The following is a 22,369-nucleotide window of genomic DNA, read 5'->3' on the forward strand; positions in this document are numbered from 1 at the left end:
GTGAGACCACAGAGTATTGGTTACAGTTTTGGATTCCTTACCAAAGGAAGGGTCTATTTGCCATGGAGGGAGTGCATGTAAAGTTCACTGGACTGATACCTAGGGTAATCCCACCATCCAATGTGAGAAGAATAAGGAGACTGGGCATGTGTTCTCCAGAGGTAGAAAAATGAAAGGTGATCTTATTGAAACTTGCAAATTATTAGTAACTCAACAAGGTGGATGCAGGAAAGATGTTTCTCCAGGCTTTGGATGGAAGGTGGCCTGAAGCCACAGACATGCACGAGAGTATACCATTTAGGACTAAGATGGGCAGTTTCGTCACTCAGAAGGTGATGAATCTTTGGAATCCTCTACCCCAGAGGGCTGTGGCAGCTCAGTCACTTCCAAGACAGAGTTTGACAGATTTTTAAATATTAAAGGCATCAAGGGATGTTGGGTTGGTGGAAGAAAACGGCATTAAGATAGATCAGCCAGGCTTGAGGGGCTGAATGGTTTACTTCTGCACCTATTTCATATGATCCTATCTGTGTGTGTGTGTGTGTGTGTGTGTGTGTGTGTGTGTGTGTGTGTGTGTGTGTGTGTGTGTGTGTGTGTGTGTGTGTGTGTGTGTGTGTGTGCGCGTGCGCTCATATTAACATGAGATCCATCTCCTACTCTTTTAATCCTTATTCCCAAAAACAGCTGATCAGCCAAGTTCCCCTTCTGACCCCCAAATTTTAAATGGTCCCTTTTCCTCACGTACTGACCTATCCCTTTCAAATCTACCATCACCACCTCTCTCTTGAAAAGAACACTCTAACCCTCTGTTATAAAATACCATATCATCTCTAAACTCCCTTTCCATCCCCAAGTTCTTGTATGTGTTGTTGCCTCTTAAATCATCTTTCTCACCACTTCATTTTGAACTTCTCCCACTAGGTTTCTGTCCTTCTCACAGCACTGCAATGGCCCTGATGCAAGGCATAACTGGCACCCTATGTGATGATGATGATGCATGATTTCTTGCAATCTTTTACAGTATTGAGTGCATCACCTTTCTCCATTGTCTTACCTCCGTCACCAACCGGATGGCTCAATCTGTGCCTCATACCATTGTTACCTGTCCATTTGTAGTCAGATAATCTTCTGGAATGGCTTCTGCTCCTAACTTAGAGTTACCTCTGATTTCTCCCAAGGATTTATCCTTCTCTTTTTTTTATCCATTTTCATGCTGTCCCTGGTCCCACCATCCAATCAATAGTATTCAACACAACCTCACTAATGCAGCCTTATATCCTCCCAGTTAAACATTGGTAAGGCCAAAGCCATTGTGTTTGTACCTGGTACAAATTCTATTCTCTCAGCATTGATTCCATATCACCCCTTCACAGTCAGGCTGGACTGGACATTTCACAATCATTGCATTCTGTTGTTCATTGATCCAAACATATGACCCCATATAAGCATCTTCATCTTGTGCTTCATCGCTACTCATTATCCATCTCTGTTCCTGCCTCATTCCACCATTTGTGAAAGTTATTGTCTTTGCTTTTGTTGTCATTACGCGCAGTCCTTGCATACATCAAAAACTATTCAGTCATTACCCCTGTGTTTGTTTAGCTACATTAATCTAGCAATACCTCAAATTTAAATTCTCATTCTTGTGTTCAACTTTCTCCATGGCCTGACCCATCTCCACCCTCATCTCTGCAACCTCTCATTATCTCCCATAACATGCTACGAACTCTGCACTGCTGCAACTCTGGACTCTTGTGATTTCCCACTTTGTTCATTCCACTGTCAGCGATCGTGCCTTCGTTCATCTGAGCATTGACATCTGAAATTTGCCCCCCAAATCTTTCCACCTCTCTTCTCCCATATCTTTAAAATGCATCTCTCAACTAAGCTTTTAGTCATCCCATTTAAAATGACATACTGCTAATCATTATGCAAAGAGTATCAAAGCCAGTATGGTTTATTGTTGTCAAGGGATTGATGTGACAGTCTGTAGGTCACTAAACGCTAACAAAAAAATGAAGTTGGAGTTGACAAAATCCACTCCGAACGCTGTTTCTCAGTCCTATTTACTTATGTTGATGAGTCAAGGATGAAGCCTCAAATTTAACATTATTATGGAGCTTGCTTTAATCTTGGAGTTGGAATTCTTTGCTGCTGAGAGGACATCTGCCTAAGAATGAAAAATAATGGATAGATTCAAGGCAGAACTGGTTTGCAGTGTATTTTTCCGATCTGCTTCGCTGATCCTTTGCAATTCAGCTTTAAACTCAAGTTTGATTTCAGTGTAGTTTACAGTCTGTGTTTTATCAAACTTTCATTTATAGACTTTCCATACTTGCTAAACTTATTAAACTATTATCCTTTCAGCTCCTCAATTATTTCTATTCATGTTGTTGCAATCACTTTTACCTATACACACGAGGAAAAACTTTATTTATTCCTTGGTCTCCAGATGATGAAATTTGCCTGGGATAACTACAGACGATATGCATGGGGAACAAATGAACTCAAACCATTGTCGAAGAGTGGACATGCAAGTGGCTTGTTTGGTGAGTAATTTGTCAAAACAATTATTCTTTACACACAAGTTTTATTGAACAGGGGTATTGTCTTAACAGAGTTGGTATATCTTTATTAAGGGAAAATTTACAGTCAACCTTCAGGGAAATCAGATTTCGAGGTAGAGACTAATGGAGAGGTAATAATGTGATGGGGACTGGTATAATGATATCAGTGTAAATGGGAGTGGGGGAGGGGAAGAGTGGACTGGCGAGTAGCATGTAATGGAACTCAGTGGCACAGTGCGTAGATGTACAATGATAAATGGATAGTGTGCGATGTTGAGGAGATAATGAAAGCAGTTGCCAGGGGGTGGCTGGGGACAGAAGGTGGGATCTAGAATCAAAGTTAGGACTGTAGACTGATAACTATATTTCTTAAATTACAAAGAAACTCAGTCAATGCCTTTGACCAGTTTGAGTAATGTTTGTTAGAGAAGTTCAACCCTCAGGTCTCACCTCGCAAAGCCTTATTAGAATAAAAACATCTTTTTTTTTCAACTTGTTTTAGTCACTGTGCTGCCATTAGTTCTTCAGCCAGTGAAACACTCTTGTTTCTTGGACCTTTGTTTCTAAAAGTGGACCTACTCAGTCATAGAGTCTCCTGCTTTCTCCTTGGTTTCAGCAGATTAACATAACAGTTCTACTTCTTCCACTGTCTTGTAAGTTGATTACCGTTATAACTTACAGGTCTTTCTCATTCCATAACTTTGTTTAGGCCCTGTCCATTGAGCTGCCAGGCATTGGAATCAGAAGCAAAACCCACTTTTCCTGATGCAATGCCCCTCTCTGTCCTGCTTATTATAGTATAGACTTTGCTTGGGCCTTTTTCAAGTGTTCCCATATTATAGGAGTGACTGCTTCTACCTTCTCCCTTATTTTCAGGATGTGTTCCAGCACATTCCAAGAGAGCTATTGAGTTCCTCCCATTCTTCCCTAATAACATCTGGAAGACCAGGGGGTTGTCTCCCATAAAGAAGCTTGAAAGATGAAAACCCCAGAGGCCTGAGGAACTTTCTGAATTGCAAACATTACATACGGTAACAAGACATCCTTGTTCGTACTATCCCTGTCTTAATATTTTTAAATATACTTTTCAAAGTTTTATTGAAACGCTCCACCACTTCATCCATCTGGGGATGATGTATCGAGGTTTGTGGAGCTTTATAACAGTGCACAAATGTCTTGCATTTGACTGAGTTCCCTGACCTATGAAAATCTCCGAAGAATTCTTATCCTGGAAAAAACCCTCACTAATTCATTGGCAAAAGTTTTTTAATGCCGTATTAAATGAGGGAATAGCCTCTAAATGTCAGATCATATAATCAACTAACAGGAAAATAAATCTGTATACACTTAGCAGATCCAGAGATCGAACCAGGCCAGCAACCATTTTCCCAAATGGTTGGTTAGAAGGATTACTGGAGTGCAAAGATGAGGTTTAAGTCTCAACAATTAACATTTTGAACAGGAATAAAAGTACAATTGAACTTCTTTATAAATCCCTGGTCAATAATTTGTAAAATTTTCTCTTTTTTTCTATTCAACAAATGTTTATTGGGAAGATTTTGAAATGGGTAGTTGCTCTACTTCTATCCGGTGATGTATAGTATATATTTATTGTTACAGCAATACCTGGCCCCCTCAATTTGCCTTCTACTGGTTGTAAATAACCTGATACTACCACACTTGTATCAGTTTATATACTTGTTTTTGTTTGAAATTTGTCATACTCGTGAAACTTCTCCCTGTGTTTGACAGGTGCTGTACTAGAGGTCAACATCTCGTCAGGTTAAGCAATTTTAATTCTGCCACTAGAGATTGCAATGCCGTACAAACATACAAATTAGGAGCAAGAATAGACAATTTAGCCTCTTGAGCCTGCTCTACCATTATATAAGATCATGGCTGATCTGATTTGTGGCTTCAGCTCTACAATACTTTCCTGTGTATCTTGTAACTTTGACTTCTTTGTCAATCAAAAATCTATCTAATTCGGCTGTAAAGTTATTTAATAACTGCTGCCTGGGGAAGAGATTTCCACAGACTAAAGACCCGCAAGTTGACGACCCCTTTATTTTTAAATTGTATCCCCTAATTCTATTCTTTCCACGTGTCCCTGTCAAGTCCCTTCCGGATTTTTTATGATTTAATTAGATCACTTCCCATTTTTCTGAACACCAAGCTCAACCTTTCCTCATAAGATAACCTCCTCACCCTAGGAATTAGTCAAGTGACCAAATTGCTTCTAATGCAGTTATGTCCTTTACAGCTTTCTCTTGCCACGCCCCTTCCAATGTCATCATCCAGGTTCATCAGGTTGGATTGCCACTGTAGGGTCTTGGAGGAGTTGCCTCCTCAATTTTGAGCTAGTTCCTCCTCCGCAAGATGTTGCTATATTATGTCACCGTCCTCATGAGTGCCTGCAGGTTCTCTTTGTCCAACTCATCTGATAGTCAGGTGTTAGAGTTCAGAGGGCTGGTCAATGATTATCAGTTCCACAATCTTCACTGTGTGATGTGTCATTAGCTGTAGCTATCTCTGATTGTAAATTGGGGAAATGTCCACAATCTGAGTGTTGCAACCATCAGCGTCTCTCTTTGAGTTTATTCAAGTCTGCGAAGAACTTTTCCCTAGATTTATGATATCAGCTGTCAGTTCTAAGTCAAAGTTTGTCTTCAGGACATCTCCTAATAAAAAGGAACAACAATCTTTTTTGGGCCACTTTGTTGCTCTTTGTCATTTGAAGACCAGAAGATTCAACTGCTGTCATTGCTGTCTTGTGTCACACTTTACAATATCAAACTAAGCCAGAGAAATTGTGGTTCTTGAGCTGTACCAATATGAGCCTTTGCATCAAATGCTGGATGTCCACCTCAGTTCTTTTCACTGTCACCTTGCTCATCTGATTTATTTGCTGGATTTCTGATTTGTGCCATGAAGGCAGCTCGTAGCCTTTCTCAGAGTGCCACAGGTCCACTTCTGACACAACATGTAGCAAACAAACCAGGCCTAGGACCCAGTGGTCAAATAGACATGTAGACAAGAGCTTACTGTTCAAAACAAATGAGGTTTATTCATTGATAGTTGTTTCTTCGATTGTAGAGATGAGCATAACAATAATGGTGATTACCTTCCCGCGTTCACTTTCTTATTCATGGTTTCCCCTCTCCAACCTTTCCCAAAGTGAACCATTCTTTTCGTTAATTGAGAGACCTCTTAAAGCAGTACCATGTTGTCTTGATTATTCATTTTATAAAATATTTTAAACCTTTATCTCTACATTGGATGTAACACTCTCAAAAGCCTCCAGCGTCTCCTGGCAATGGAAAGCTGCTCGTCGCCAGTCTCTGTTTATCCGGCAGCTTCCCCCAGCCCTGAATCCTGGGAAAGATCCAGCATTGGCTCGTTAAGTGTTCTATTGTATGAAGTATGTTCTTCCCTGTTGACCAGATTTTTAAGGTCATTGCTGAGATCAGGTATCAAAAACTTCAGAAAGGATGTCAAGGCCTTACTAATGCTGCAAACAAGACCTACTTAGAATGATACCGGGGTGCATCCCAGGGTACTAAAAGAGATGGCAGGAGAAATAGCAAATGCACTAGTGGTGATTTACCAAAATTCGCTGGACTCTGGGGTGGCTCCAGCAGATTGGAAAACAGCAAATGTGATGCCACTGTTTAAAAAAGGAGGTAGACAAAAGGCAGGTAACTATAGGCCGGTTAGCTTAACTTCTGTAGTAGGAAAAATGCTTGAATCTATCTTCAAGGAAGAAATAGTGAGACATTTAGATATAAATTATCCCATTGGTAAGATGCAGCGTGGGTTCATGAAGGGCAGGTCATGTTTGACTAATTTGGTGGAATTCTTTGAGGACGTTATGTGCACAGTGGACAAAGGGGAACCTGTGGATGTGGTGCTTCTGGATTTCCAGAAGACATTTGACAAGGTGCTGCACCAAAGACTGCTACATAAGATAAAGGTGCACAGTTTTACGGGTAATGTATTAGCATGGATAGAGGATTGGTTAACTAACAGAAAACAAAGGAGTTGGGGTAAACTGGTGTTTTTCTGGTTGGCAATCAGTAACTAGTGGTGTGCCTCAGGGAGCAGTGTTGGGACTGCAATTGTTTACGATTTACATAGATGATTTGGACTGAGGGTATCAAGTATAGTGTATCAAAATTTGCAGATGACACTAAGATGGGTGGAAGAGCAAAGTGCGCAGAAGATGCAGAAAGTCTGCAAAGGGATATAGATAATCTAAATGAGTGGGCGAGGGTCTGGCAAATGGAGTATAATTTTGTTAAATGTGAGGTCACCCATTTTGGTAGGAATAACACCAAAATGGACCATTATTTAAGTGGTAAAAAATTGCAGCATGCTGCTGTGCAGCAGAACCTGGGTGTCCTTCTGCAGGAATCTCAAGGAGCTGGTTTGCAGGTGCAGTAGGTAATTCAGAAGGCAAATGGAATTTTGTCCTTCATTGCGAGAGGGATGGAGTTTAAAAACAGTGAGGTTGTGTTGCAGCTGTATAACATGCTGGTGAGACCACACCTGGAGGACTGTGTAGAGTTTTGGTCTCCTTACTTGAGAAGAAATATACTGGCACTGGAGGGGGTGCAGAGGAGATTCACTAGGTTGATTCCGGAGTTGAGAGGGTTGGCTTATGAGGAGAGACTGAGTAGTCTGGGGCTATACTCATTGGAATTCAGAAGAATGAGGGGCGATCTTATAGAAACATATAAGATTATGAAGAGAATAGATAAGATGGAAGCAAGGAAGTTGCTTCCACTGGCAAGTGAAACTAGAACTGGGGGGGGGGGGCTTAGCCTCAAAATAAGGGGAAGCAGATTTAGGACTTCTTCACACAAAGGGTTGTGAATCTGTGGAATTCCTGGCCGAGAGAAGCAGTTGAGGCTACCTCATTGAATGTTTTTAAGGCAAGAATAGATAAATTTTTGAACAGTAAAGGAATTAAAGGTTATGGTGAGTGGACGGGTAAGTGGAGCTGAGTCCACAAAAATGATCTTATTGAATGACAGAGCAGGCTGAGGAGCCAGATGGCCTACTCCTGCTCCTAGTTCTTATGTTCTTGATAAAGGCACAATTATATTGGAAAACTAGACAACTAGGATTGTTTGCTTCTGAGCAGAGAAGGCCAAAGGGAAATTTAATGGAGGAGCCCTAAATCATGAAAGGATTGATAAAATAAATATGATGAAACAATTCTAGTGGGGAAACAATTGTAACAGGTTTATGGCAATTGACAGAGCAGCTGTAAGCGAAATGAAGTTATTTTTTAACATATGTTATGATGAGGAACACAGCCTAAACAAAATATTGAAAACATGATTAATATAAACTTTCAGATGGTAATTGAACATATAATCCAAGTACAGAAGAGGACTATTGGAAGAGAGTCAGAGTAAGACATCATGAGCCTTTAAGATGCTATGGATGAAATACAATCATGGCAGACATTAACGTATTGTTCCCCCACTCCCCACCCACCTCAACCTTGGTAATTACAAGTGAGTTGTAGAATGTGAAGCTGTACTCAATGTAACATAGGAAGTATGTAGCATTATCTTTGCTGTCTAAGTAACTGGGGCAAATATTTCATTCAAGAATGCTGAAATCTGAAACATATTTCAAATGGAGCTAAGAACACTGCAGTTGGAATTTGTGATGTGAATAATAATGAGGCTATCAGCTATCTCCGTTATAATAGAGGAAATCTGATAGTCACGGCTGCAAAATATATGTAGTAAGAAGTCTGACAACACCAGGCAAAATATATGTACAGCCAGATGAAGTCCAGAACTTCCTGTGAGAGATACTCTGCCCTTTATAGAATGCACAATTCCAATCCTTCCCAATAGACTCAGGAACTAAAGTGACTACAATGATGTAAACTTGCTGTATTTTCTCACCACAACAGAATGGAGGACACTGGAAAAATTTAGCATGTCTGCTGGACTCTATGTGGAGGGAAACAGAATTCTATTTGACTCCTAATAGATGCTGATAGACCTGCTGAGTTTTCCTGCGTCATCTTGTTTCAGATTCCAGCATCAGCAGTATTTTGCTTATTTTAGTATTTTCCCACTAGATCTGTACTAAAAATCACTGGGAAGGTTATGGCTGATGCATTTGGTAATGAGCATTTAAACAGTGTGACAAGTCTTGATTATTCATGGCACTGAAAAATCAAGTTTGCAACTGTGGAGGCTTATTTCCTCAGAACTAAATATACAATACATGTTTAAAAATGTTTTGTATAGAGCTAATAACAATATTATCCAGAGTTTATGATGAGAATAATGGTGAGTATATCGGATCTCTTACTATAATGGAAGAAATCTTACATGAATATATGGAGATTTTTTTAAACTCCTGTCTGTTTCTTTTATCTTGTTTTTTATGCATAATTTAAATCAAATTTATATTTCCTCTATAACTTTCTGATTTTGATACCTTTGGCTGGGTTTTGGCTACCAAGGTAGGTTTCTAGTGGAACTGAACTCAACCCACACTGAAATGAAGGACCCAGACAGGTGCAAAGATGGGGAGGGAGTGGAATTAAATCATGTATGCCGACTTCAGACGCAGCATGGATTGGCCGCGTGGGTGAGCAAGTGTCCAGGCAGGCTGGTTAAACTTTATCCCAGTTATTTTAAAAGCTGATAGGCCCTGTAGCCACTTCACACGTTTCCGCTATCCTCATGTCCCCTCCATAACACTTATGGCCCTTCCATTCTTCCCTATCACCTCTGTGCTCGCTAACCTAGTGTGCACCCTTTATAGAACCAGTAAGCCATATAGTAACAGTGGCAACTTTGAATTCCTGATGGTGGAAAAAAAACACCTATTTAGAAAACTGCTATGAAAAAAAACAACTGCTGTTGCAACCCTGTAAATCTATCAATCAGACAGAGAGCCATTTAACACCACTGAATCTTGTCCAAATAAACATAGATATTGATAAAGCAGAATGAAAAAAAGCTTATTATGGCCTCATAAAGATGTCAGTCAAACAAAATAACACTCCATTTGCACATGCTGAAACAAAACTCCAGTTAAGATAATTCATTTGAGTTTTGGAACTCAGCCAGGCATTCATAGAGGTCAGCTGGGAACGGTTTTAACCGAGACAGATGGAATGATATCTTTTTTTAAATGGATGTGCAGGTGCCATGTAGTTCATGGAAGGGGAATGGGTAAAATATTTTAAAATTGCTTTTCAAAAGGTTCCCTAATCCAGGCAATGGCACAATACTCTTCTTAGGATCAGTGAACAATAAGCCATCCAAAAGCTGGCAAGACTCCATTAAAAATTGCAGTCTGAGGGGTTATGAGATGCCCTTTTCTGCAAATGAATCAGCCAGCATGTGAGTACATGCTCACCACCCCTGCCCTTCTCTGGTGCTAATGAAACCTCATGCATATCTTTCATATTTTTTGTGGTCTTGGCTGTATTTTGACACAAGTGGAGGTAATATAATCTGGGCCTTTATGTGGCTTATTGAGTATTCTTCCATCCAGTTGAATTCTTTTGTTCATTGTCCTGTTGACATATGATCCCATGTAAGAGACGTAGGAAAACGACGAGGGAGCGAGCTATCTTGGATCTGGTGCTATGTAATGAGGCGGGTAGAATTAGGGAACTTGCGGTGAAGGATCCTTTTGGGGAGAGTGATCATTGTATGGTGGAGTTTCTGGTGCAGATGGAGGAGGAGAAAGTGGGTTCCCAGACACGCGTCCTTTGTTTGAACAGAGGGGAGTACGGTAGGATGAGAGAAGAATTGGCGAATGTGGACTGGGGGAGCACGTTGGAAGGTAGGTCTGCTGAGGAGCAGTGGAGGATCTTTAAGGAGATCTTTCTTGGTGCTCAGCGGAAATTTATTCCGATGGTCAAAAAGGACCGTAGGAGGAGAGGTAATAAGCCATGGATAACGAAGGAGGTGAAGGAAAGTGTTAAATTAAAAGCGGAGCCGTTTAGAGTAGCTAAGAGTAGTGGGCGAGAAGAGGATTGGGAGAGGCTTAAATGTCAACAAAGATTGACAAAGAAGTTGATAAAGAAGGGTAGGAGAAACTATGAAGCTGGGCTAGCGCTTAATATAAAAAAGATAGCGAGAGTTTTTATAAATATATAAAAAGGAAGAGGCTGGCTAGGGTGAACGTTGGTCCCTTAGAGGATGAGAAGGGGGACTTAGTGGTAGGGGATGGGGATATGGCGGAGGTCTTGAATAACTTTTTTGTTTCGGTCTTCACGGAGGAGGACGTGAATAATTTGCCGGATGTTAGAGATGGAAAGGTGGTAGGACTGGAGGATCTCGATGACATTACTGTTACTAGAGAGGTGGTGCTCGACAGACTGGAGGGGCTGATTGTGGACAAGTCCCCAGGACCGGATGGAATGCATCCGAGGGTCCTGAAAGAAATGGCGGAGGTGATAGTGGATGCCTTGGTGGTTATTTTCCAGACGTCGCTGGATTCCAGGGAAGTGCCGGAAGATTGGAAAATGGCTAATGTTACGCCGTTGTTTAAGAAGGGTGGCAGGCAAAAGGAGGGGAATTATAGGCCTGTTAGTTTAACGTCTGTTGTAGGTAAAATGTTAGAATCCGTCATCAAGGAGGAAATAGCGAGGCATCTTGAGGGGAACTGCTTGATAGAGCAGACGCAGCACGGTTTCCTTAAAGGGAAGTCGTGTCTGACAAATTTACTGGAGTTCTATGAGGATGTGTCTAGGGCGGTGGATAGAGGAGAGCCGGTGGATGTGGTCTTTCTGGATTTTCAGAAGGCGTTTGACAAGATACCTCACAAGAGGTTATTACAGAAGGTCAGGGGGCATGGAGTTGGGGGTAGGGTGTTAGCGTGGGTAGAGGACTGGTTGTCAAATAGGAGGCAGAGAGTGGGGGTCAATGGGTGCTATTCGGGTTGGTGGATGGTGACTAGTGGAGTGCCCCAGGGGTCGGTGCTGGGGTCTCAGCTATTTACCATTTATATAGATGATCTGGAGGAGGGAACCGAGTGTATGGTGTCAAAATTTGCTGATGACACCAAGATTGGTGGAAAGGCAAATTGTGCGGAGGGTGGGGAGAGTCTACAGAAGGATCTAGATAGGCTGGGCGAATGAGCCAGGAAATGGCAAATGGAATTTAATGTTGGCAAGTGTGAGGTGGTCCACTTTGGTAGGAATAATGGTAGGAAGGATTATTACTTACATGGAGAAAAACTGCAGCAGGCGATGGTGCAGAGGGACCTCGGGGTCCTTGTGCATGAGTCGCAAAAACCCAGCTTGCAGGTGCAGCAGGTGGTCAGGAAGGCGAATGGGATGCTGGCCTTCATCGCGAGGGGGATTGAATATAAAAGTAGGGAGGTCTTGCTGCGGCTGTATAGGGCATTGGTGAGGCCGCAGCTGGAGTAGTGTGTGCAGTTTTGGGCTCCGTACTTACGCAAGGATATTTTAGCCTTGGAGGGAGTGCAGAGGAGGTTTACTAGGCTGATGCCGGAGTTGAGGGGGTTGAGCTATGAGGAGAGGCTGAATAGATTAGGCTTGTACTCGTTAGAGTTTAGAAGAATGAGGGGAGATCTCATTGAGACGTATAAGATGATGAATGGGATGGATAGGATAGAGGTGGAGAGACTCTTCCCGCTCAGGACAGTAGGACTAGGGGGCATAGCCTCAAGATAAAGGGGGGGTGGTTTAGAACAGAGTTGAGGAGGAACTTCTTCACTCAAAGGGTGGTGAATCTCTGGAATTCTCTGCCCGTTGAGGTGGTGGAGGTTGCCTCGCTAAATATTTTTAAGACGCGGGTTGATGGGTTTCTGATGAGAGAGGGGATTAAGGGTTATGGGGAGAGGGTGGGAATGTGGAACTGAGCCACGACAGATCAGCCATGATCTTATTGAATGGCGGGGCAGGCTCGAAGGGCTAGTTGGCCTACTCCTGCTCCTATTTCTTATGTTCTTATGAAAAGGCGGTGAATTAGAGGAAATCTCTGCTGACAATGTCCAAATCTCATTTTCCTAAATTGAAAATATATCACCATTCATTCACTGTTGCTGGGTCAAAATCTGGAACTCCCTCCCTACCAGCACTCTGGATGTACTTACTCCACATGGACCGCAGCAGTTCAAGAAGACACTTCATCATAAGTTTCCAGGGCAATTGGGGATGGATGATAAACCCATGCTTAGCCAGTCCCATGAATTAATAAGAAAAGTCTTGTGTGTAGACAAGGTGCGCGCATACGGAGGCTATGAACTCCAGCGTACGTACTCCAAACAAACAGAAAATTAGGAAGAGGAAAATTCCAATGAGTTCATCATTCTGCACAGTCCTATTACTTTGGATATTGCTCTCAGCAGTGAACAAATGACACTTGTGTGTTGGAGGCTTTGTCACAGCAGAGACTAATATGCCAACCAACATTCACACGCTTACTGATTTTGAATCCTGGTGCTATTTCCCCTTCTTGGGGCTGTAAGATTGAATATTAGATTTTTACCATCATCCAACTGGAATTAGTTAAATCAGCAAGGGTGAAGATTCAATCTGGCATGTTCCAAATCTGTATGAAAGGAGGAACATGCTTACATATATTTAGCATGTTTCGTAGCTTTAGGACATTCAGAAGCACTTTATAGACAACCAAGTATTTTTAAAATATGTTCATGGTTGGAATATAAGGAAATGTGGTCAATTTACAACATTTGACCACAAATAGCAACGAGTTAAATGACCAGATAATCTGTTTTAAGGGGTATTAGTTGAGGGATAGACATTGGCCAGAAAACTGGGAAAGCTCCCTGCTCTTTGAAATGTGTTGAGGAATCTTATCGTAGGCAGATGGGGTATCAGTTTAATATCTCAGGTACACTTCTGACCTTGCAGACCTCCTTCAGCACTGCCACAATACCAGAATTCCTCAGTGCCATACCTGCTCAGCACTGCACTCATTCAGTAAAGACCTATCCTCGTGCCTCAGTTATCAGATTTGGTCTGTGAATTTCTGGAGTTGGGCTTAAAGCCATAACTGCTGCGGCAGAGCTGACCATACTAGTGTCAAGCAACGGTTGACATTTAATTGTAACATGTGTCATGAACAGCTATTCACCCACTACTTATACAAGATTAATTGCATTGTTTCAGTTTTGAATGTTTTGGGTTTAACCTTAGAATCATCCGCACCTGCCATTCTTTGTCCCATTCATTTTATTGGTCCAAATTTCTTTGGACTACCATGAACACTCATGCTGATCAACTGGTTATGTAATTTCAACATCATCGACAAATTTTATACCATGGAGGATTATAAACTTAGAGCATGGAAATAAATTATTTGGTAAGTTGTATAGGTGTCTCTAATGTTCCTGTTCCCTCTTTCCTCTTTACTCCTCAATCAAATGTATGTTCTATATTTCAAAGCCCAAACTACTTTCTTCTTAAAAAATTGCAACAGTTTTCTCACCTTCATGTGAGAAAGTATTTTGTGCTCCTTACAATATCTGCACAAAGAAATATCTACCAACTACCCTCGTCATATTTGTAAATAAATGATCACTTATCTCAGACTCCCCAACCAGAAGAAGTTGTCTTTCCTTATTCACCTCTGCAAGATACTTCATAATTTTAAAAACTCAGATTAAATCTCCCCTTCATCTTCATTGCTGTCCTTATAACTGTAGTTTGCCGTTCTTAGGCATCTCTATATGCTATTTATGGATTCAGTGCCCTTCCTATTGCTGGGGACACTCAAAGCTGGGCACGTGACTATGCCTAACTATTGCTCTATATAAATCTATCGGTAATTCTTTACGATTGTATTCCATGCCCCTATTTGTAAAACCCAACATGACATTTAACATTTTTACAGCTCTATTGATTGACTTGTGTTTGCATCTTCAGGGAATTAGGTGTTTGAAACGGTAGATCTTTCTGCTTCTCCATATCCGTCAGCATCTTGCATGACTTTACTGGTTATTGGAATATCTTACAGGAATGTTGTAGGGCAAAGTCATTTGGAAACCATTGAGGCACGATTAGCTGAATGTCTTGAAGAGAAACATCAGATATAATTGCTGGCCCAATTCCCCCTACGTCTGAGTTCTAGAAGACTGAGCACTTGTTGCTGTGTCTAATCTGATGTGAAGCTGATTCTATTTGTAAATTAAAGTCATTTATTGGCCCAGACACTCCCAAGCACAGGACCACCCTCCATCAGGTCTTAATGCCTGGATTAGAAGCGAAGAATCATTTACAATTATTGGAACTTTTTGACTGTTGTAAAAAGAAGCCAGAAAGCTGCCAACTGATCCTGGTGTAAAGAGGAATTTCTTTTAGAGAATTGTTGTTTTTGGGACAACTTGAAATGGGAACCTGGTTGCTGAAGGAACAGAACAATAAGGCCAAGAATGTCTCTTCCTGCCTCATTTGAATGACTGGCTCCAGAAGAAAGCCGTAGGAATCTAGAAACACTGCAAAGAGGTCGGAGACTTGGCATGGGTTGTGCTTGTGATCCTATTTCCTGTGTGTTGAACCTGGGGAATAAGTGCATCCTGAGCTCTAATTATAGGAAAATAAAGTTAATGGTTTATTTGTGCCTTGAGGTTTGTGTTTTCCCCTTTATTGAATTGAATGATGTACGGCTACAATACGCTGACAGATAAAAGATTATGGGATAGTAGAGAAATTTGAGTAATCAGCAAAGTGTTTATTCTTAATACACAGCAGATATAATGGCAGAATAATGCATATGTAGGAAATCTGAAGTAAAAACAGGAAAGTGCTGCGAAGTCTGCATCCGTGGAGTGATAATAATTCTGATTAGTGAGCTTTCTCCAGAAGTTAAAAATGTAACCTTTTAAGTACAGAAGGGAGGAAACTGGGGAGAAAACAAAATGGAAAAGACTGTGATAGAGTGAAAATTAGGAGTGATTAACTGCCAAAGGGACTGGATGTGCAAAGCAAAAGAATTGATTATGGGATAAGAGGCAGGACGGATTTGGAATTTCACTGTAAAGTGCTGAATCATTATGCCAATAGCTAAATCACTACCAACAGCTAATATCTGAAAAAAATGGGAATGATGGTTCTGACTTGAAATTGTTGAACTTGATGTTGAGTCTAGAAGACGGTAAAAATGCCTAATCCAAGGATTGAGCTCCCATTAACCTCTTCAAAACAAATGTTGTTGGCACAGAAAATTAGTTTAGAGTGGGAGTGTGGTGCAGAATTAAAATGTGACCAGAAGCTCAGAATGACCCTTGCAGACTGAACTGAGGTGTGTTTTATTGCAATTACCCAAATCTGTTTTGTCTGCCCAGTGTCGAGGTGTTGGGATGCAGCAAACTAAATTGAAAGAAATACAAATAAATTTCATTTTCACTTGGAAAGTATGTTTGGAGCCCTGGATGGTGGAAAGGGAGGAGGTAAAAAAGACAGATATTTGCATCCTCTACACTTAAGTTGCCATTAAATGGGGATAATGTGTTGGAGGTGATTGATAAATGAAGCAGGGTGTCAAGGAGAGAACGGTGCCCATGGAATGCTGAAAGGGAAGACGTGCAGTAATAGCTCAGGTTGCTAAATTGAATATGATGACTGGGCTGGATTGGGTGTTCCTGGAATTGGAAGCTCAAGAAACAGCACCCCATCATTCAATTAGGCACGGCTTGAGCATAAAAGGCAGAGGATAGCAGTACAAGAGCAAAGAACAAAGAAAATTACAGCACAAGAACAGGCCCTTTGGCCCTCCAAGCCTGCACCAACCATGCTGCCCGACTTAACTGAAATCTCCCCACCCTTCTGAGGACTATATCCCTCTATTCTCATCCTACTCATGTACTTGTTAAGATGTCCCTTAAAAGTCACTACCTCTCCTGGCAGCGAGTCCCAGGCACCCACTACTGTGATTTAAAAAACAAAATCTGCCTTGTACATCTCTTTTAAACCTTGCCCCTCGTACCTTATTCTGTGCCCCTAGTAATTGACTCTTCCACGATGGGAGAAAGCTTCTGACTATCCACTCTGTCCATGACTCTCATAATCTTGTAGACTTCTATCAGGTCTCCCTTCAATCTTCGTCGTTCCATTTGAGAATAAACCAGATTTACATAGAAACATAGAAACATAAAACATTACAGCATAGTTTCTCCAACCTCTCCTCATAGATAATGTTCTCCATACCAGGCAACATCCTGGTAAATCTTTTCTGTACCCTCTCCAAAGCCTCCACATTCTTCTGGTAGTATGACCAGAATTGAACACTATATTCCATGTGCAGCCTAACTAAGCTGCAACATGACTTGTCAGTTTTTGAACTCAGTACCCCGACCGATGAAGGCAAGCATGCCATATGCCTTCTTGACTACCTTCTCCACTTGCATTGCCACTTTCAGTGACCTATGTACCTGTACACCCAGCTCCCATTGCCTATCAATACGCTTAAGAATTCTGCCATTCATTTACTGTACATTTGCTATCTGTATTAGACCTTCCAAAATGCATTACCTCACGTTTGTCTGGATTAATCTCCATCTGCCCTCTCTCCACCGAAGTCTCAAAATAATCTATATCGTGCTGTATCCTCTGATGACCCTCATCACTATCTGCAAAGCCACCAACCTTTTTGTCATCCGCAAACTTACTAATCAAGCCAGTTACGTTTTCCTCCAAATCATTTATACTACAAACGTCAAAGGTCCCAGCACTGATCCCTGAAGGATACCACTTGTCACAGCCCTCCATTCAGAAATACACCCTTCCTCTGTCTTCTTTGACCAAGCCAGTTTTGCCAGCTCACCTCTGACAAGATCCTTCATGGAAGACTGGTGCAGAAGGTGAAGTGGCCTGGGATCAAAGGCCTTGGAAGTCCACGTAGACAACATCCACTGCCCTACCCTCATCAATTATCTTCATCACTTCCTCAAAACTTGATCAAGTTTGTGAGACACGACGACCCCCCCCCCCCACCCCCCCCACTTCACAAAACCATGTTGCTTCTCATTAATACATCCAAGTCAGAATAAAGCTTGTCTCAAAGAATCCTCTCCAATAATTTCCCTACCACTGATGTAAGGCTCGTCAGTCTATAATAACCTGGATTATTTTTGCTACCCTTCTTAAACAAAGGAACAACATTGGCTATTCCCCAGTCCTCTTGGACTTCCCCTGTAGCCAGTGAGGATACAGAGATTTCTGTCAAGGCACCAGCAATTTCCGCCCTTGCTTCTCTCAATATTCTGGGGTATATCCGATCAAGCCCTGGGGACTTGTCTACCAATGTTTCTCAAGAACCCCAATACCACCACCATTTTGATCTCAACATGACTCAAACTATCTCCACATCCCTTCCCAGACTCATCATCAACCAAGTCTTTCTCTTTGAATACTGACGCAAAGTACTCATTTAATATCTTGCCCATTTCCTCTGGCTCCACGTATAGATTCCCTCCCTTGCCCTTGAGTGGGCCAACCCTCTCCCTGGCTCTTGCTCTTTATATATGTATAAAAATTTTCCTTAATCCTGCTGGCCAATGCTTTTTCATGACCCCTTTTAGCCCTTCTTACTCGTTGCTTAAGTTTCTTTCTACTTTCCTTGTATTTCACACTTGCTTCCTGCATTTCCAGCCTCCTAGCTTCGACAAATGCTTCCTTTTCCTCTTTAATTAGGCCCACAATATCTCTTGATATCCAAGGTTCCCAAAACTTGCCATACTTATCTTTCATTCTTACAAGAATGTGCCCATCCTGAATCCTATCAGCTTACGCGTGAAAGCCTCCCAGATGCCAGATGTTGATTTGCCCTCAAACATCTGCCCCCAATTTACATTCTTCAGTTCCTGCCTAATATTGTTGTAATTGGCCTTCCCCCAATTTAGCACCTTAACTTGAGGACTACACTTGTCTTTATCTGTCAGTATCTTAAAATTTACTGAATTGTGGTCACTGTTCTCAAACTGCTCCCCTACTGAAACGTCGACCACCTGGCCAGGTTTATTCCCCAATACGGGAGAGCGGTGCTTTTCTGAATGGAAGACTGTTACTAGTGATGTTCCACAGGAATTGGTTCTGGGACCTTTATTCAGAGTATATATAAATGACTTGAAGGAAAATGTAGCTGGTCTGATTAGTAAGTTCGTAGACGACACAAAAATTGCTGGAATTGCAGATAGCAAAAAGGATTGTCAGAGGATACAGCAAGATGAGGGCGGCACGGTAGCACAGTGGTTAGCACTGCTGCTTCACAGCTCCAGGGACCTGGGTTCGAATCCCGACTTGGGTCACTGTCTGTGTGGAAATTGCACATTCTCCTCATGTCTGTGTGGGTTTCCTCCCACAGTCCAAAGATGTGCAGGTTAGGTTAATTCGCTATGCTATAATTGCCCTTAGTGTTCTGAGATGTGTAGGTTAGAGGGATTAGTGGGTAAAGATGTAGGGATATGGGGGTACGGCCTGGGTGGGATTGTGGTCGGTGCAGACTCGATGGGCCGAATGGCCTCTTCTGTGCTGTAGGGATTCTATGATTCTAAGTAGATTGGTTGGATACATGGGTGGAGAAATGGCAGATGGAGTTCAATCTGGATAAATGTCGGGTAATGCTTTTGGAAGGTCCAACGCTTGTAGGAATTGTATAGTAAATGGTAGAACCCTTAGGCTTATTGACGGCAGAGAGATTTGGGTGTACATGTCCACCGATCACTGAAAGTAGCAACATAGGTGGATTAAATAGTCAAAAGGCATACAGCATGCTTGCCCTCATCAGTCGTGGCATTAAGTATAGAAATTTGCGGGTCAAGCTGTAGCTGTACAGAACCTTAGTTAGGCCTCATTTGGAATATTGTGTACAATTCTGGTGGCCACACTCCAAGGAGGATGCGAATGCTTTGGAGTGGATACAGAAGAAGTTTACCAGGATGTTGCCTGGTCTGGAGGGTATTAGCTATGAGTAGAGAAGTTGGATAAACTCAGTTTGTTCTCACTGGAATGACGGAGGCTGAGGGGCGACCTGATAGAGTTTTACAAGATTGAGGGGCATGGACCAAGTGGATAGTCAGATGCTCTTTCCTAGGGTAGAAAAGTCAAGTACTGGGGGACATAGGTTTAAGGTGCAAGGGAAAAGTTTAGAGGAGATGTGCGAGGCACGATTTTACACAAGGTGCTGAATGTCTGGAAGGCGCTGCCCGGGGAGGAGGTGGGAGCAGGTATGATATCAGCATTTAAGGGGCATCTGGATGAATAGGATGGGAATGGAAGGATATGGACTCTTAAGTGCATACGGTTTTGTTTTAGGCAGACATCATGATCAGCGCAGGCTTGGAGGGCCAAAGAGCCTGTTCCTGTGCTGCGTTCATAGAATCCCTACAGTGCAGTCAGAGGCCAAATCCCACCCAGCCGTATCTTCATATCCCTACATATTTACCCACTAATCCCTCTAACCTATGCATCTCAGGACACTAAGGGCAATTTTAGCACAGCCAATCAACCTAACCCGCACATCTTTGGACTGTGAGAGGAAACCCACGCAGACATGAAGAGAATGTGCAAACTCCACACAGACAGTGACCCAAGCCGGGAATTGAACCCAGGTCCCTGGAACTGTGAAGCAGCAGTGCAAACCACTGTGCTACCATGCTGCCTTTTCTTTGTTTATAGTCTTCTGGACTCGCATTGAGTTCAACAATCCTTGGGCATTTTTTCTGACTGCAGCTATTGGTAGTGATTCTATTATAGCCAATTCTACCTAATATTGACTCATCCTTTGTTTCTATTACCACTTCCTTTCATCTTGCTGCATCATCTCTTTTCTCATTTGGACTCTCCTGTCTTCTACTGTATCATGGACCTTTCTTTTTGTTCTTCCTCCCTTCCTCTTCCTTCCCCTGCCACTATATTTGATCAACAGGTTACCAAGCTGAAACCTTATTTCTGTCTCAACAGATGTTGCCTGAGGGCTTGCAACATTTTTTGAATGTCAAAAAGTTGCAATTAAGTGATCAGTTGCTTTATAAGAGTCTGAAAAAGAAATGCTACGAAGGCAGATTAGTTTATTTTAACATACCTGGCGTTTAAATTTTTGGTATTGATGTTTGAATAGAGTTTTTAATTTTTTCTATTTTGCTTCAAGACTCTCTCTCTATTCTTTGGTAGTTTGGCCCGATGCTGGTGTCTTTTTTTAATAGAAGGTTCTGCCTACACTGGGCATCTTCTATGGGCCCCTTGATGACCCTTGTCTCTTCCCCTACCTAGACAGTTGATTTAAAAAACAGTCCTTTGACACCCTTTATTGTCCTATTTCTGAGTGTCAAAAGTTCAGTTTTTTACTGTAATATGTTTTATCATGTTTAAGGAATTATTGTTTTTATTTCTGCTATTTAGTTTTGATTTAATGATAAAGTAAAGCTAATATAGCGATGAAAGATAATGCTATAAAAATAATCGCTGTGTTGGTGGTTAATGAAGCCTATTCTTGTCTTACTGCAGGAGGGCTTCTGGGAGCTACAATTGTGGATTCTTTGGACACACTGTACATCATGGGTCTTCAGGAAGAGTTTAGAGAAGCCAGAGAATGGGTGGAAAGCAACCTGGACTTCAATGTGGTGAGTTTGCTGCTTTGAAGCCAATTTCAGAGATAGAATTCTACTTTTCACTCGAGGGGTTTTATTCAGATGTGCTGACGGATTGCCAATTAGGCATCCTTGTAATAAGATTTACGATGGAATAAAGCAGATGACAAAAGACAAGTGAGCCTGACATCAGCATTGGGTGGAGTTTCTAATACAGGAAAAAATACTCCTGAAAGCCATGGTTAATCAAGAATACATTAGGAAGTCTCACAACACCAGGTTAAAGTCCAACAAGTTTATCTGATAGTAAACCCACAAGCTTTCGGGTTTGCCCCTTCATCAGGTGAGTGGAGAGTTCTGGTCTCAAACAGAGCGTATAAAGGCACACACGGTTTACAGAATACTGATTAGAATGCAAGTCTTTACAGCTAATCAGTTCTTAAAGGTGCAGACAATGTGAGTGGAGATAGGTTAAAGAGATGCGTATTGTCTCCAGACAGGGCAGTAAATGAGATGTTGCAAGCCCAGGCAAGTCATGGGGGTTACAGATAGTGTGACATGAACCCAAGATCCCGGTTGAGGCCATCCTCATGTATGCGGAACTTGGTTGTCAGGTTCAGCTCAGCGACTCTGCTATCGTACGTAGTGAAGGCCGCCTTGGAGAATGTTTACCTGAAGACCAGAGGCCGAATGCCCATGACCACTGAAGTGCTTGCCAACAGGAAGGGAACAGTCTTGCCTGGTGATTGTCGAACGGTGTTCATCTGTTGTTGTAGCGTCTGCATGGTCTCCCAATGTACCATGCCTCGGGACATCTTTTCTTGCAACGTATCAGGTAGACAATGTTGGCCGAGTTGCAAGAGTATGTGCCGTGTACCTGGTGGATGGTGTTCTCACGTGAGATTATGGCATCTGTGTTGATGATCCAGCATGTCTTGCAGAGGTAGCTGTGGCAGGGTTGTGTGGTGTTGTGGTTACTATTCTTCTGAAGGCTGGGTAGTTTGCTGCGGACAATGGTCTGTTTCAGGTTGTGCGGCTGTTTGAGGCAAGATGTGGGAGTGTGGGGATGGCCTTGGCGAGATGTTTGTCTTCATCAATGACACGTTGAAGACTCCGAAGATGATGATGTAGCTTCTCCGCTCCGGGGAAGTACTGGATGATGAAGGGTACTCCGTCCACCGTGTCCCGTGTTTGTCTTCTGAGGAGGTTGGTGCGGTTTTTCACTGTGGCGCATT

General features: G+C 42.1%; 1 protein-coding gene across 2 annotated transcripts in view; it reads left to right on the forward strand.

The window, feature by feature from the left end:
* Positions 1-22,369, forward strand: part of LOC145357997 (mannosyl-oligosaccharide 1,2-alpha-mannosidase IA-like) — a 139,237-nt gene that overhangs the window by 35,066 nt on the left and 81,802 nt on the right. The window contains exons 2-3 of one of the 2 annotated variants that reach the window (XM_080211663.1): positions 2,453-2,549; positions 21,052-21,167. In XM_080211663.1, coding sequence (XP_080067789.1) covers positions 2,453-2,549; positions 21,052-21,167 — 213 coding nt within the window. Of the gene's footprint in view, positions 1-2,452; positions 2,550-3,519; positions 3,599-21,051; positions 21,168-22,369 lie in introns of those variants that run through there. The other variant, XM_080211664.1, reaches the window with a different exon arrangement.

This window comes from Carcharhinus amblyrhynchos, chromosome 24, assembly GCF_965287045.1.
Source record: "Carcharhinus amblyrhynchos chromosome 24, sCarAmb.v2.hapA, whole genome shotgun sequence".
NCBI classification, from domain to species: domain Eukaryota; kingdom Metazoa; phylum Chordata; class Chondrichthyes; order Carcharhiniformes; family Carcharhinidae; genus Carcharhinus; species Carcharhinus amblyrhynchos.